The sequence below is a fragment of the Motacilla alba genome, chromosome 22, assembly GCF_015832195.1.
Source record: "Motacilla alba alba isolate MOTALB_02 chromosome 22, Motacilla_alba_V1.0_pri, whole genome shotgun sequence".
In the NCBI taxonomy this organism is placed as follows: Eukaryota; Metazoa; Chordata; class Aves; order Passeriformes; family Motacillidae; genus Motacilla; species Motacilla alba.
The window spans coordinates 4026628-4042671 of NC_052037.1; the positions used below are offsets into that span (position 1 = coordinate 4026628).

The 16044-nt window shown below is 61.7% G+C and overlaps 2 protein-coding genes across 2 annotated transcripts; one reads left to right on the top strand and one right to left on the bottom strand.

Moving 5' to 3' along the window:
- The first annotated feature begins 2022 nt into the window (after positions 1-2022).
- On the top strand, positions 2023-7448 carry BRF2 (BRF2 RNA polymerase III transcription initiation factor subunit). Its single transcript, XM_038160223.1, has 5 exons — positions 2023-2207; positions 2713-2772; positions 4265-4586; positions 6218-6668; positions 7130-7448. Exons 1-5 carry the CDS (start codon positions 2054-2056, stop codon positions 7388-7390), a joined length of 1248 nt encoding a protein of 415 aa, XP_038016151.1. The 5' UTR covers positions 2023-2053; the 3' UTR covers positions 7391-7448.
- Positions 7449-9175: 1727 nt separating this feature from the next.
- On the bottom strand, positions 9176-15925 carry LOC119710781 (adhesion G protein-coupled receptor A2-like). Its single transcript, XM_038160180.1, has 15 exons — positions 15898-15925; positions 15563-15757; positions 15278-15491; positions 14850-15014; positions 14126-14327; positions 13891-14040; positions 13599-13760; positions 13268-13483; positions 12995-13196; positions 12581-12789; positions 12319-12446; positions 11822-11945; positions 11580-11725; positions 11354-11443; positions 9176-11104 (listed from the first exon to the last, which is right to left on the bottom strand). The coding sequence occupies exons 1-15, from the start codon at positions 15923-15925 to the stop codon at positions 9913-9915; spliced, it is 3423 nt and encodes a 1140-aa protein (XP_038016108.1). The 3' UTR covers positions 9176-9912.
- Between the last annotated feature and the right edge of the window lie 119 nt (positions 15926-16044).

Here is a 16044-nt window from a genome sequence, read left to right on the forward strand (position 1 = left end):
GAGATGTAAACATTTATTAGAAAAATCAAGGAAATGCTGTTAATGACACTTTTATTCCTGTTTATTCCTGCTACCAAAGTCTTTACTGGCAGAGCTGTCCCTCGTGGGCAGCCTGACCTCAAACAAGCCTTAGGAGCTGAGAGTCTTGCAAGGCTTCAGGTCCTTTTATCTCATTTTAGTGTTATTTGAGCAGTGAGGGTGTTCTCTCCTTTCTGCTGTCCCCTCTGCTCTGAGTGAAGGCAGCCTTGGTGGTGGTTTCATTCTCAGTGGTGCTGCTTGGCCTTGCTGCAGCTGCTGCTGCTGCCTCCCGTGCCTTCTCGAGTGAGGAAGATGAAGGATTGATTTGTTTCCTCCTCGTGCCTCCGTGGATCTCTGCACAGAGGATCCTGTACCTCGCTGATAAACTTGGATTTTAGACTTTCTCTCCGCTGGGAAGAGCGACCTGCACAGAACCAAAGCAATAAACAATATTCAGAAAAGAAATAATATTTTGCTTTTAGCAGAGATGAAGCCTTAACACTTGGGACAGCCTCCCCTGGCAGCCTTTCTGTGCCAGTTCCAGTGTGTGCTGGGTGAACAGCCTGGGGCTCTGCTGGCCCTGGGGGGCTGCAGCCGTGGAGCCTCTCCTGGAGGGGCACAGGGGGGTCCCAGTCCTCGACCCCCTCAGCCCCAAAAGCCTCTCCCAGCCCTCGTACCTCATTTTTATTGTCAACACTGGTTAAAGCCTTCCTGTGGTGTGAGGGGACTGGCGTTTTACATCCTCAAGGGCCTTAAGAATCAAAGCTGTTGTTTATTATTGAAGGATCTAATGTATGTTCCCCGTTTGTGCTCTCTGCTCTTAGCCCGGGTACTGTTTGTTTTTAAACACCTTTTGGTTTTATGGAACACTAAAATAAAGCCACCTTAAAGGCGGTGTTCTGACCCCTGTGTCTTTGTTCTGAAGGAGCAGTTGCAGAAGGGCCTCGTCCCCTCCTTGTGCCTCTCTGCTCAGCCTCTGGGGGGGTTTCGTGGTGGGTTTCTCTGGATTGAAGGCACTTGAGACAGTAGCTCATGTTCAGACTCAAGTGTTTATTATTTCTTATCAGTGAAACAGTCTCACTACTGTGAGTTCAGCAGCTTTTCATTAGAAGGCACAAAATGGCCAACAACCTCTTGGTACAAGGTCTTTTAAAGCTAAACTATCCAATCAAGAGCTGACACCTGGATTATTTTCCCTTTTAAGCCAGTAACTGATCCCAAAGAGCCCCAGTGCAGACTTTCCTGCCCAATTACAAAATGCCACCCACACCCATGAAGAAGAAGGAGAAGCAGCATGAAGAAGAAACCCAGGATGTCACCCTGTGCCCTTCATCCACAACACGCTAAAAATCCCAAAACCTCAATTTCCTACCTAAGTGACACACCCACACTGCTCTCTATAATCTATTTCACACTTTTGTGGATTCTGGTCAGTCTTGAAGTCCGGGAAACTTTCTCCATGAATGAGGGTGAAAGTCAGTGCTCCCCTGGGGGTCAGGGCACCCCAGAGCAGACAGAGAAATATTCCCGGTGCCCTGGGTTTCCACAATCCTCCGGCCATTCCGGGCTGGTTCCATCCCCGCTGAACACCTCAGGGGCTGGGGAACGCTGGCGGCCGGGCTCGTTCAGCAGCTCCATCTGCAGCCCGGCGGTTTCGGTAAAGCAGCGCCAGAGACCGCGCGGGGCCCTCACGGCAGCGCCGCCTCACCCTGCAGCGGGGATGGCATGGGATGGGAGGAGCAGGAGCCCATCAGGGCCTCGGGGGCGCGGGCCGGGCTGCTTTGCGGTTCCCCGCCGAGGCGGCCGCGTTGTCGCCTGGGTCCCGCTGCCCCCGCGCTCCCGGGGCCGCCGCCGCCATCCCCGGCGGAACTGGCGGGGGGGCGGACGCAGCGTGCGGGGGCTGCGCCGCGGCCGGGCGGGAGTGGGGACGGACCGCGGGCGGCGCCGCTATTGGTGGGCTCGGGGCGGGCGGCGCCGCTATTGGCTGGTGGCGGTGCACCCGCCCCGGCGCTCCCCCGGCGCGGCGGCGGCGGCCATGGCGGCGCGGGGCCGATGCCCCGAGTGCGGCTCGGCGTCGCTGGTGGAGGACGCGCACTACGCGCAGCAGCAGCTGGTCTGTGCCGCCTGCGGCTGCGTCCTGGCCGAGGGACTCCTCACCACCACCTACACCGACGAGGAGCATCTGCGGGGTGCGGTAGTGGAACCGGGAGCGTCCGCGCTCGGGGGTGTGGGGCGCAGGACCCACGGCCCGCAGCTCGTTTGGGCCTCTCCGAGCCGGCCCGAGGAGCGAAGCGCTCCGAGCTGTGTCTCTGTGCCCGTGCGGGCACTGCCGGGTCAGACCGGCTCCCCCTCAACCAGCGGGGTTTTCCAGCCCCGGGCGCACCCGCAGCGCTTCCCGGCCGGGGTTTGGCTTGGAGCCGCTGATGAGCTTTAAATTTATCCCGGGGGATCTCTTCCTGTTAAAAGAGATGATGAAAACCTCATTGAAATCTCTTAGCAAAGCGTTGAGTGCAGCGGAGCAGCCCCGAGGCCGTTGCCTGGCTCTGTCTGGAGCTCAGATCCGAGAGCTCGCTTTTCCCTGTGCCGCTCCAACCTCAGGCAGTTCTGATCGCTGCAGCCCGGGTCTGTGGGCGTCTGCTGGCCCCAGATCTCCGGATTCCCTGCAGGACTGAGCGATCCCGCCCTGTTTTGCAGAGGTCGCCTATTCCCAGAGCACTGGCCAGAAGGAGCAGCTGAGCCGCTGCCTGCAGCGAGGTAAGAGCAGCCCCTGCACACGCCATCCTCCCGTTTGTGTCACCTGCTTCTGGTGCTGAAAAAGTGCCAAAAACCCCTGGAGCTGAGCCGGGGCAGGGCCCTTGGTGCCTGCCTGCCCCGAGGGACTGGGAGGGGCTTTGGTGCCGTGCCGGGCTGGGTGAGTGCTGCCTGGTTTTGTCGTTTTGTGTTGATTCAGTTGATCCTTCAGAGAAGCTTTCTTAATAACATCAAAAACGGGAATTGTGGAGACCCTGGAGGGGCATTCCCTGGTCTAGGCAGGCACAAGAAGCTTCCCTCAAAAAGCTGTTAGACCCCATTGGCTCCTTCCCCCGTTCCTGTGTCTGTTCCTATGTCCCTGAGGCACTCCCCCCTATTCCCTGATCAGCCCTCATCTTTGTACTGCCCCAGACCGGGGTCAGCCCCTGCAGAGGCAAAGCCAGATCCTCTGTGTGTGGGTGCTGGGACCTGAACATCTCACTGTGCAGCTGGATGGAACATCTGTGGATATTATGCAGAGGTCCTTTTTGCTTCCTTCCCCTGGACTGTGCCAGCAGCAATTCAGACTGCTCCATTCTTTAATGGAATATAGATCATAAAATAATAAATCAGCCTTCTAAGAGCACAGAGTCAGATGCTTTTGGTTTTCGTGTTGCTGAAATGGCTCCTGAGGTATTAAAGAGTCTTTTTTGCAGCCCTGAGACTGAAGAAGAAGTCGAGATTCCTCGGCTCTGCTCCTCAAGGTTGTTTATTTTCTCTTACCCAATCCATTCTGTCTCTGGCCTGCTGAGCTCTGGCTGGCAGCTCAGCCCGTGGCACACTGACCGCCCTTGGGGCCGTGTTAGTTTTTTATACCAACAACCACGTGTGCTTTCTTTACAATGATTTTCCAATACCTGTCACCTATGTTGGACAGTCTGTCTCTACTCTAAACCAATCCAAAAGTGCCACCATCACAGCAGAAGATGGAGGACAAGAAGGAGAAGAAGAAGGACAGGACAGGCCCAGATTCCTCCATTTGCCTCTTGAACCCCCATTCTAAAACCCCAAAATTCTACTTTTTCACCCTGTGACAAATTCACTATCACTCTACTCAAACTCCTGTGCCTTGTAAATCCTCACACAGAGCTGGGAATTGTTTCCAGGGGTTAAAATCAAAGGCACAGGTGTCTCTGACTCCGTGCCAAGGTCTCTGAGCCCCCTGCCAGGGTCTGGAGCCATCCAGGGCAGCCAGAGGGATGTCCTGGGTTCTGACAAGATGCATCATTCCTCCCTTTGTCGGGGCTCCCAGAAAATACAACACTGCACCTTTTTGATGCTCCTCTTGGTGCGGAGGCCCCAACAACTGACTGACTCCCTCATCTTTGTACTGCCCCAGACCAGGGTCAGCCCCCAGGCCCCTGCAGAGGGAAAGGGAGGCTCTCTGTGTGCGGGTGCTAGCAGCAGTCCAGCCTGCTGCAAATGGTTCTGAGCAGCAATTCCTGTCTCCCCGCAGGGATCCGGCGCGTCCAGGACCTCTGCAAGGTGCTGCAGCTGCCGGCAGCGTTCGAGGAAACGGCTGTGTCCTACTTCCAGAGGGCCCTGCAGCTGCCTGCCTTCCACCTGGTCAGCCTGGAGAAGAAGGAGCTGCTGGGGGGCTGCTGCGTGCTGGTGACGTGCCGGCAGCGCCGCTGGCCGCTGACCATGGGCACCGTGTGCTCCCTGCTCTACGCCAAGCAGGAGCTCTTTGCCAGCGTCTACCTGAGCCTGCAGAGGGAGCTGGGGCTCTCCGTGCCCGCCCTGAGCCTGGCAGACCTGGTGACAACGCACCTGAGCAGGTGATGGGGCCCTGGCAGCCAGCCCTTGGCAGCCCTCGTTTGTCCTGGCTGGGTGGAGGGGCTGGGCTGGCTTTTGTCCCTCCCTTGTCACACCTGGGCTGTGACACAGGTGTGTGTGCTCGGGCTGGGCTGGCTTTTGTCCTTCCCTTGTCACACCTGGGCTGTGACACAGGTGTGTGTCTTTGGGCTGGGCTGGCTTTTGTCCCTCCCTTGTCACACCTGAGCCGTGACACAGGTGTGTGTGCTCAGGCTGGGCTGGCTTTTGTCCCTCCCTTGTCACACCTGGGCCGTGACACAGGTGTGTGTGCTCAGGCTGGGCTGGCTTTTGTCCCTCCCTTGTCACACCTGGGCTGTGACACAGGTGTGTGTGCTCGGGCTGGGCTGGCTTTTGTCCCTTGTCACACCTGGGCTGTGACACAGGTGTGTGTGCTTGGGCTGGGCTGGCTTTTGTCCCTCCCTTGTCACACCTGGGCTGTGACACAGGTGTGTGTGCTCAGGCTGGGCTGGCTTTTGTCCCTCGTCACACCTGGGCTGTGACACAGGTGTGTGTGCTCAGGCTGGGCTGGCTTTTGTCCCTCCCTTGTCACACCTGGGCTGTGACACAGGTGTGTGTGCTCGGGCTGGGCTGGCTTTTGTCCCTTGTCACACCTGGGCTGTGACACAGGTGTGTGTGCTCGGGCTGGGCTGGCTTTTGTCCCTTGTCACACCTGGGCTGTGACACAGGTGTGTGTGCTCGGGCTGGGCTGGCTTTTGTCCCTCCCTTGTCACACCTGGGCTGTGACACAGGTGTGTGTGTGCTCGGGCTGGGCTGGCTTTTGTCCCTCCCTTGTCACACCTGAGCCGTGACACAGGTGTGTGTGTGCTCGGGCTGGGCTGGCTTTTGTCCCTCCCTTGTGATTCTCATCCTGCTCCTTTCTCCTCAGTTTGGAAAGGGCAGAGAGTTGCTCAGGGAGGCGCCCTGGATCACGGGATCCCAGATCTCTGAGGTTGGAAAAGATCTCTGAGGCCATCGAGTCCAACCCGTGCCCGATGCCGCCCTTGTCAGCCAGCCCAGAGCACTGAGTGCCACCTCCAGAGATGGGGACACCACCCCCTCCCTGGCAGCAATTCCAGTGCCTGGGAACCCTTTCCATAAAGAAACTCCTCCTGGTGCCCGTGAGCAGCAGCCATGGCAGGAGCAGGGTGTGTCTTGTATTTGCAGGGTTCCCAGACTAAGTGAGGAATGCTGAATCTGACTCCGTGTTCTCAGGAGGCTGATTTATTATTTAATGATCTGTATTATAATTAACAATGCTACACTAAACTATACTAAAGAATACAGAAAGGATACAGACAGAAGGCTGAAAGATAATAATGAAAACTCGTGACTCTTTCCTCAGAGTCTGACACAGCTTGACCATCATTGGCCAATAAATAAAAACAATTCAGATTAAACCCATGAAACAATCACCTACCACATTCCACAGCAGCAAAACACAGGAGAAGCAAATGAGATCATATTGTTTTCCTTTTTCTCTGAGGCTTCTCAGCTTCCCAGCAGAGAAATCCTGGTGATTTTTCCAGCAGACATGACGGTGACAGGAGTGTTTGTCCCTGAGGCTCCCCCTGACCGTGCCTCTTTGCCCCCGCAGCTTCCGGCTGGTCCAGCCCACGGCCAGCGTCCCCGCGCCCTTCCTGGAGGACAAGGAGAAGCTGCTGGCCCGGACCATGGCCATTGTGGAGCTGGCCAGCGAGATGTGGCTGGTGACCGGCCGGCACCCCGTGCCCGTGGTCACGGCCGCGGCCTTCCTGGCCTGGCAGTCGCTGCGGCCCGGCCCGCGCCTCTCGTGCCCCTTGGCGCGGTTCTGCCGCCTGGCAGGGGTGGAGCTGCCCCCCCCGGCCCAGCTCAGGCTCAGGGAGCTGCTGGAGATCCTGCTGGGAATGGCCTCCCAGCTCTCCTGGCTGCGCGGCTTCCGCCTGGACAAGAAGACCGTGGTGAAGCACATCGGGGACCTGCTGCAGCACCGGCTGTTCCTGCTGAAATGCGCCTTCAGCCAGCAGGACGGGCAGGAGCAGCAGGACACGGCCCCAGGGCAGGGCTCTGTGAGCCAGGGCTGCCAGGACTCTGTGAGCCAGGGCTCTGTGAGCCAGGGCTGCCAGGACTCTGTGAGCCAGGGCTCTGTGAGCCAGGGCTGCCAGGACTCTGTGAGCCATGGGTGCCCGGGCCAGAGCTCTCTGGACCCAGGCTCCCTGGATAAGGACTCTCCAGGCCAGGATTCCCTAGGCCAGGGCTCCGTGAGCCAGGGTTCCCTGGATAAGGACTCCCCAGGCTGGGATTCCCCAGGCCAGGGCTCTGTGAGCCAGGTCTGCCCAGCCCAGGGCTCTGTGGACCCAGGCTCCCTGGATAAGGACTCCCCAGGCCAGGGCTGCCCAGGCCAGGGCTCCGTGAGCCAGGGCTGCCTAGCCCAGGGGCTCTGTGGACCCGGACTCCCTGGATAAGGACTGCCAGGGCTGCCCGGGCCAGGGCTCTGTGGACCCGGACTCCCTGGATAAGGACTCCCCAGGCCAGGGCCCCCCCCAGCCCTCCTGCGGTGGCACAGCAGCAGGGCTGTCCCTCGGCAGGGCAGCAGCAGCAGGGGGCCACCCTGAGGCCCCTGCTGCCCCCCTGCCTCATCCACCCCAGGAAGAGGCTGCGGCCGGCGGCTCCGAGCGCTCCGGCCGCGGCCGTGACGGGCAACGAGCCCATCTCAGACAGCGAGATCGAGCAGTACCTGCGGAGCCCCGAGGAGATCCGCGCCTTCAGGAGGGCCAAGGCCTGGTCCTGAGGGTGGCTGTTGCCCAGAGGGACAGTTCTGGGACCAGAAGTGTGAAGCCCACCAGGGACAGAGTGACTGTGCTGCAGGGAAGGAGGCTGCGTCCTCCTTAATGTGCTGGACCAAAATGGGGCTTTTTATGGAGTGACTGCTTCAGGTCATGTTGCATTTCTGTTTTAAGTAAATAAAAGCCCTCAGTGTCTTAAATTTCTGCTCTGGAGGTTGTTCAGAGCAGGCAGAGGCTGCCCTGGCTCTGCTCTCACCCCTTGTGCCCTGTGGGAGCTCTGTGCCCATTTTTACACTGCAGTGAGGAAACAGAAATCCTTTGGGCTTTGGAGCTGGGGCTCACCCTGAAGGCCCTTCCTAAGGTACATTTTAAATCAGAAATTCTTCTCTCAGTGTGTTAAATTTCTGCTCTGGAGGTTGTTCCGAGCAGGCAGAGGCTGCCCCGTGCTCTGCTCTCACCCCTTGTGCCCTGTGGGAGCTCTGTGCCCATTTTTACACTGATTGAGGAAACAGAAATCCTTTGGGGGTTGGAGCTGGGCTCACCTGGAAGGCCCTTCCTAAGGTACATTTTAAATCAGAAATTCTTCTCTCAGTGTGTTAAATTTCTGCTCTGGAGGTTGTTCCGAGCTGGGCTCACCCTGAAGGCCCTTCCAAGGTGATCAGCCTTGCAGTGCTTTTTGCTGTCACTGCCCACAGGGGCTCCTGCCTGCTCTGCTCCTCGCTGCTCGCAGAGGGAGGAAAGCCTTGTGTGGCTGAGGGAGCTGGGTGTGCTGGAGAGCCCAGAGCTCCTGGGTGCCACGTTTTCCAGGACAGCCTCACCTTGGGCTTCTCATTCTTCAGCAGAATGACTTTGTGAGGGTCAAAAAACCGCAGGCCAGGCTGCATTTGAACATGAAGTCTGAGAGAAATCACAGTGGCTCTTGGCAGATTGGCATATCTTTAATATATTAAACAAAACATATCTGCTAGAAACATTCTATTCATATAAAAATGCAAAAAGACCCCTTTAAAGTCATTTCTTTGGCATATTTCCCTCCCCTCCCCCCGGATATTGCAGGAAGCTCTGTTGATATGTCATTCGCTTGTAAACAGACAAAGTGTAATTAAGAATACAAAGCTTTTTCTCTAATACTGTCACAATGCAGCAAGCAATAGAACCACGGGGCATCAGCCAGGCTGGGGAGGCTGCAGGAAGGGTTTAAACTGTGTTAAATACCAGGGACAGTGACATATTTAAACATTTAGCTGGGCAGAGAAGCCGAGGCAGGCAGGGAGTGGCAGGTTAAGCCCAGGGGTGCCCCAGCCCCGTGGGGTGAGTGGTTCCCAAGTGAGACCAATCCCCACTAAGTGCTTTTTCCTCCCCTGGCTCGTGGCCCTGCCAGCCCCACGACCCCTCGGAGGTAGCTACGTTATTAAACTTATTTGCAGGCGGGGGAAACTGAGGCAGGGGAGGCTGGAAAGGGCAGGGGAGGCACCAGGCTCCCACCTTCCTCCTCTGCTTTGCTGCAGCCTCTCTGCAGCCTGGCTGTTTTACCTGTGTGCTAGGAAAAAAAGGGGAAATTTGTTTTCCAATGGGAACAATAAGTGCTTATCCAGGTTCCAGCCCTTTGACCATCCGAGGAAGGTCCCTAATTCCTTGGCATCATTCTCTTGCATTCCCAGGGAATGGTCCCTGCTCCCCAGAACGGTCTCTGCCTTCTTAAGAGCAAACCTAAGTATTTTCTGAACTTGAAGCCTGGATTAAGGACACAGAGCTGCTCTGGGCCTCTCCCACATCTTGGTGCTTTGGTGCTTTGGCACAGAGGGTCAGTCCTGGCAGCAGCACAGGTCTGCCAGCCCACCCCACTGCATGGCTCGAGCCTTGGAGGGCCTGGGAGCATTTTCTGGCTGTAGTTTTAGCGTCTGGAGCCTTTTCTGGCCCTTATTTTAGTGTCTGGCATTAAAGCAGTGCAGACAATCGCCTCACCTTGCAGCTGAGGCTCCTCTTACCTTGTGCTTGGCTTTGCAATATGGCTTTGGCACGGCGCAGCCCCCAGGGCTGGCACAGCGGGGAACGTTCCAGAGGGGGCAGCTGCTCTCCAGAAGCAGTGTGCTCGGCCCGGGGCTGCGCTGCCTGGACGTGACGGGCACTTGGAGCGGTCCCTCGGCGGGAATATTGCAGTCGTGGCACGGCGACCCCAGCCCGGGGAGCGGGGCCCTCGCGTCACCTACGGCTCTGTCTATACATATATACATTCAATAATATAGCTTTGAAAAATAGACATTTCCTCTGTAGAATATAAAATAGCATTTAGGATCGATCTCAAGTGACATGCGGGAGTGTGAGCAAAGCGCGGCTGCAATCCCGGCACCGCTGCGGGAAGCTCGGAGCCTCCTCGATGCGATGGGTGGGCCCGGGATCGTGCTGTGCCCGGGGGGACCGGAGCCCCCGGCTGTGCCGCCCATCCCCGCTAGTGCACCCGGTGACTGCCCCCGCCGTGCCCCGGCAGCTCCGGGAAAACGCTGCGGCCGTCGGTCCTTCCCCACCTTCACACGGTGGTTTCGCTCTTCCAGAGGCCGGTCTTCATGCCGGCCGCGCCGTCGCCGCCGGCCAGGTTGATGTCGTACTTGCTGCCCTTGAGGCCGCCGTTGTGGCTGCCCACGTTGAGGGGGTAGGAGCGGCGCTTCGCCTCCCTCTCGGCGCTGCCGCCCGGCCGCAGGTTGTCCCGGCTGCCGCTCCTCCGGCGAGCCTCGGCGAAGTCGGGCACCCGCCGCCCGCCGTCGCTGCCCTCCGAGGGGCTGGGGAGCGCGTCCCCGTCCTGCGGCCCCCGCGGCCGGGCGCTGGCCGGGCTGGTCCTGCCGCTGGGGTAGCCCTCGGAGTGGCTGTTGTGGAGGCTGCCGCTCTCGCTGGACGGGTGCTCCGAGGGGCCCCGCAGCATTTTCAAGCGGTGGTGCTTCCCGTCCCGGCACGGCTTAGTTCTGCCCCGGTGGCTCCTGCGGCCGTGGAGGTTGCCGGTGTGCCTGACGGGCTTGCCGTCGGCAGCGTCCGGCTCCGGGCAGGGCGCCGGGCGCGATTCCGCCTGGCTCTGGGCTACCTGCAGGTTGGTGAGCTTGCAGCGGCCCCCGGCAGAGCCGGCGCTGCTGGGCGAGGAGGAGGAGGAGGCGCCGGAGCGAGCGGCCTCTGGCTCGCAGCCGATGAAGACCTGCGAGCCGTCCTCCGGCCCCAGCCCGGGGTGCACGTAGGCCTGCATGGGCAGCGCGTTCCGGTACGACGGGCAGCAGGAGAACCAGGAGCTGAGCACGTCCCGGCGCCGCAGGCAGTGATGGACGAAGATGAAGAGCCCCAGCGCCACGGCGGTGACGCCGTAGAGGCAGCTGAAGACGATGCTCAGGTACCAGCGCTGGGACATGGCCATGGCGCCGAACGTCCACAGGGCCACGTACAGGGCGTGGGTGGCCACCAGCGCCCAGAACTGCACCCGCAGAGAGTACACGCCGTCCCCCTCGGGGCAGGGCAGCCCCGAGTTCAGCGTCACCGAGATGGACCCAGAGTCTGTCAGGAGGTCACCGGCGGCCCCCAGCCGCGGCGGGGGCTCCAGCGGCTCCGGGATGTCTTTGTGGTGCGAGGGTCGGCACTGGAGGCTGAGCCCGGCGCAGAGGAAATAAATCCAGGTGACGAGCAGGATGAAAGCCACGGGGACGTAGAAAGCGCCCAGGCTGGGCCGCCACACCAGCCAGCAGCTGTGAGGGAGGAGAGGGGCTCTGAGGGGCATGGCCTAGAGCTGCTCGGCCCCCCTGCCCTCATGGCAGGGCTCTGTGGAGCTGTGCTGGCTGCCTGGACGATTTTTTCCCAGTATATAGATAGCTCTCAGGGAAAAACTGACTGACCTTATCCCAGACTTCTCCAGATTCCCAGTGCCACCAGCCCCTGCCCCAGCAGAGGGAGGCCACCCATGTGGGAGGGAGGAAGGGTCGAGCAGGGACACTTACTAGGGGTTGTTGTCGTGGTAGTTTTGGATGTTGACAGCTGCCGTGATCCCACAGATGATGAGGGGGATCCCACCGGCGATCAGGTAGAACCTGCGGGGAGGGGAAGTGTCACCGTACGCCTGGAGCCCGCGGGAGAGCACGGCATGGGCCCGTCCAGAGGAGCAAGTCCTGCCCCACCCCTGGAGGTGCCCCCGCGGGGCCGGGGCAGGGGGAAGGGGGTCCGTACCGCAGCATGGGTCTGGGGGCTGCCTGCGACGCGTCCCTGTCCGGCTGCTGCGGCGCCTTCCAGGTCAGCTCCTTGTAGAGCACTCGGGCTTTCACCGCCATCCAGAGCAGCGTGGAGAGGGACGAGTAGTGCAAGATGATGCCGACCTGCGGGAGGAGGCCGCGGTTGGGGAGGGGACGCTGCAGCCCCCCCGGGGCCCGTCCCGCAGCATCCCGCGGGGCTGGGCGCTGCCCGGTACCCACGGCCTGGCACACGGCCCGGTAGCCGGTGAGGGTGATGCCTCCCGCGAAGACGGCGGCTGTCATGGCGATGTGGAAGCACAGGTTAAGCAGCATGTGCCAGCCCTTGCGCGGGATGAGGATGGTGCTGCAAGAGCAAGACAAGAGCACAGCGGGCACCTGTGAGCTCCTGGCCCTGAGAGAGCCACAAATCCTGCAGCTGGGGGGAGGCACCACCAGCCCGTCCCCGGCCACGGAGCGTGGCTGGAGCAGACGTGCAGGTACGTGCTGGCACACAGGCAAAGGAGCAGGACCCAGGGCCACTCGCTGGGCAGCACATTCCCTGAGAATGTGCATCCTCACTGTCCTGAGAACCCCTGTCCTGAAGGGCCATGTCACCGGATGGCCGTGCCCATACACCTTCTCCTGGCTGTTGGCACCTGGGGGGCTGCTCCCACTGCCCACAGAGACCCCCAGCCCAGCCCCCCGAGCAGCAGCACAGGCGCTGGACACTGCCTCACCCGTGGTGGACGATGTAGGTGATGATGGTGGTGAAGAGGCAGAGCAGCAGCACGGCCGTGCAGGTGTACATGGCCGGGTGCAGCACCTCCACAGCGCCTTGCGCCTCGCTGGGGAACCCACTGAGCTCCTGCACAGCACAGCACAGCCCGTCAGACCCCACAGCAGCAGCCCTGTGCCCCTGAGCCCCCCCAGCGCCCTCCTGCTGCCCCCAGGCTCCCCGCCCTGGCAGCACTCCCACGCTGCTGCTCGCCCCACACCTACCATGAGCACGGCCACGTTGCTGAGGTGCCGGCAGTGCAGGGAGGTGACGTTGGGCTCGCGGGCGCCCAGCTGGCACCCCTCAGCGCTCCAGCCCCCCATGCCCCCCAGCACCTCGAAGTTCCAGTACGCAGCCACGGGGTCCGTGCCCTCCCCGGGGTGTCGCAGGGACACAGCCACCGGCTCAGACAGGTTCCCCACTCCACAGCCATCTGCAGCCACAGAAAACCAGGTCAGCAGGACAAATGATACCCCTCCACCTGCACCCCAAGAGGGGCTGGGCACAGGGGACATCCCACAGGCACATTGCCACCTCCCCATGAGGACCCGGGGACGGCTCTGCGCTGCGGCAGCACCAGCACAATGGCCCAGGGAGCCCCACGGGGCGCCCCAAGCACCCCACCATGCCGCCCTTACAGGTCCCGGCGTAGATGACTGGGGTGGCCACGCTGCGGCGTTTGCCGTCGTCGGCCAGGCGGGAGGAGTTCCCGGTGCTGCAGAAGAGTTTCCCGTTGCGGAAGACCAGGAGCTGGAGCTTGCAGTCGGCCCCCGGCGGGGCTGGGGCGGGGCTGGCGAACAGGCTGGGCGGCAGCTGGATGGAGGCCAGGGCGATGCTGTTCTGCGGGTGCAGGTCGCTGGTGAGCGGGGGCCGACCCCCGGTGAGCCCCCCGACCCCCGGCATTCCCGTACCTTGATGTGGAAGCTGCTCAGGGAGATGTTGGGGCGCCCCGTGGTGCAGCGGAGCCTGAGCTGCTGGTCGGGCGTGGGCTCGGCCCCCCGCTCGGCCAGGGGGGCCCGTCCCGGGGGGCTCGGGGTCCCGTCCCACCGCTGGAACGCCACACAGCTCAGCCCCACGTAGCTCTCGGGCTTCACCACGTACGCCTCGAAGGCGATGTTGCGAGAGTTCTGCCAGCACCACGGAGGGACCGTCAGCCCTGGCATGAGCGCAGACCCTCTGGCATGGCCAGAGACCCCACCCAGCAGCCCACCCAGCCCTCGTCCTCGAGTCCAGCCCCCTCACCACTGCCATGTGCTGGGAGTTGCTGCCCAGCGTGTGGGCCGCGATCCTCTCCAGGGAGCGCACGATGCTGGTGCAGGCCTTCTCCTCCTTCTGGGACATCCACAGGATGTGGTCGTCCACCAGCATGATGTTGCTGGCCATCTCCACGATCACGTCTGTCAGCTGGGGACAGCAAGCAGCTCTGCAAAGAGCTACCGCCATCCCCCGAGGAAACACCCCAATTCATGCTTTTCTGCCCCAAAAACACCAGGCTGCCCTGGGGCAAGCAGAGGACATCCGCGGCGCTCGTTACCTGCTTGATCTGGTCCACGTAGCCGATAAACTTCTCTATCATCTGGGCCACGTAGAGGACATCAACCATGTCTGAGAAGTTGGCTGCCTCGGCCGTGTAGACACGGAGCTGGTGAGCCAGGGTCAGGGCGTTGGAGGCGTTGATGGGCATCTGCAGGGTGGCACGGCCACGGCGGGGCCACGGTCACCAGTTGGACCACCTCCGGCCCAGCCGAGCCCCCGGGCCCCCCGCTCACCAGCACGAAGGTGTAGAGCACGCGGGTGATGTCGTTGGTGTAGAGGCAGTGCGAGTAGTCGCCGTCCTCCCAGCGCCCGGTGCGGTCGCAGCGCCGCCACGCCTGCTTCTCGCCCGCCGGCCCCGCGCCCGCCGGCCCCGCGGCGAACGGGTGCTGCAGGCAGGGCTGGTAGGCCGTGATCCCCGCCAGGGTGCGAGGCCACCTGCGGGCACCCGCGCACCGTGACCCCGGGCAGCCGCGCCCCGAGCCTGCTCCCCCCGTGCGGCCCCTGCGCAGCTCCACCCCAGCACCGCAGCCCCCTCTGCAAGCCGCTGCCGCCCGGGGCTCTGGGGAGGCTGGCGGGGTGCTCCCCCAAAATCCCCCACCCCTCTCCAGCCCCGTGTCCCGCTCGGCTCCGGCAGCGCGGGGGGAAGCAGCGGGCAGTGGGGGGCACCGCTAATTTAAGCCACGTTGACTGTGCCGGTAATTTTATATTCCGTAAGGGCCCCGCCGGGGTTACGGCGGGCGCCCGGAGCCTTTCGTCTCGTGCCAGAGAAATTCCAACACCTCTGCCGCTGGAGCCGGGCTGCGCCGCCGGCACGGGAAGCCCTTCAAAAGCCGCGCCGGTAATCGCTGCCAGACGCGCGGTCACCTGCGGCGAGCGGAGGCCCCCGCACGCACCGCTCGCTCTCCGTGCGGCACCGGCCGCGCGTGTCCCCCCTGCCGCGGCACCTGCGGTCCCCACCTGAAGTCCCCGCGGTTGTTGGTGACCCGCTCGGCAGGGCAGTAGGACGCGGAGGTCTCCAGCACCACGATCTCCACCTTCTTGCTGACGTTGCCCTGGGAGGTGGAGACGGCGCATTCCCACTCGCCGTTGGCGGAGACGTGGATGTTGGAGAGGATGAGCTCGCTGCGGGCACAGGAGAGGGGCTGGCACGGCGGGGCTCCCTCACTGCGATCCCCCAAGCGTGGGGACAGGGGGGCACGGGCCATGAAGCACCAAAGGTGCCCACGCTCGGCAGCCCACCCACGGCACTCGGTACCCGCACACCTGTGACTCCTGTGGCCACGAGCGGTCGTCCCCGTCCCCATACCACCCCTATCTCGGTCCCCATCTCAATCCCAATTCCATCTCCATCCCAGTCCCGATCCCATCCCGGCCCCATCCCCGACCTGGTGATGAAGGTGCAGTCATGGATGAGACTCTCCTCCACGATGACGCCCGTCTGCTCATCCTCCCGCACGGGCTCGCGGTTGTGGAACCAGCGGATCTGGGTGCTGTTGTCCAGGTACGTGGCCGTGCACTGGAAGGGCAGCCGGTCTCCCTGGAAAACCACCTGGCGCAGCGACGGGATGAGGTGGTGGGTGTGCAGCTCCGGGGCTCCCGCTGCGGGGGACACAGGTGAGCCCGCGCCGCCGCCGCCGCCCGCCGCCGTCCCCGCCCCGGCCCCGGCTCACCGCAGCGGAGCTGCCCGTCCCGCGCCCCTCGCAGGCCCACGCCGCGCAGCTGCCGGGGGAAGGCGCACGCCGTGCGCTCCGAGATCTGCGCCGGCCGCTCGCGGGCCCAGCGCAGCACCCAGCGCAGGTTGCAGTCGCACGTCAGGTACTCGGTGGCGAAGTCCCTGCAAGGGATGGTCGTAGGGATGTGGCCCCCTTAGGGACAGAGGGACAGAACTATGCTTTGTCCCCCAAAAAGGAAAGAGCCCCAGAAGTTTCTCTAGCTCGATTAGGTGAAAAGCCATCTCACAGGACCTTGGGGACTTCGCCCCGAGCTTAGGAACAGCTAATTGGACACGAGCCAAAAAGTCCTGCCTGGGCCATTTAGTAGAAAAAGAAGACAGCAAAGAAGCTAATTGCTTTTGTGAGGTGTTTTACCAAGGGCACAGACCTGTGCACCCGGCTCGGTTTTTTCTGTTTGTTATTTTGCCTTTTATTAAACA

Bases quoted from the DNA above. Each gene is read 5' to 3' on its own strand.
- BRF2 (XM_038160223.1), top strand. From the start codon at position 2,054: ATGGCGGCGCGGGGCCGATGCCCCGAGTGCGGCTCGGCGTCGCTGGTG. The intron at 2,208-2,712 runs GTGCGGTAGTGG...CCTGTTTTGCAG, and splicing joins CGACGAGGAGCATCTGCGGG to AGGTCGCCTATTCCCAGAGC. The intron at 2,773-4,264 runs GTAAGAGCAGCC...GTCTCCCCGCAG, and splicing joins GAGCCGCTGCCTGCAGCGAG to GGATCCGGCGCGTCCAGGAC.
- LOC119710781 (XM_038160180.1), bottom strand. From the start codon at position 15,925: ATGGCCCAGGCAGGACTTTTTGGCTCGT. The intron at 15,015-15,277 runs GTCGGGGATGGG...CTGTGCCCGCAG, and splicing joins GACTGCACCTTCATCACCAG to CGAGCTCATCCTCTCCAACA. The intron at 11,444-11,579 runs GTACGGACCCCC...CCCTCCCCGCAG, and splicing joins GCCCCCAGACCCATGCTGCG to GTTCTACCTGATCGCCGGTG.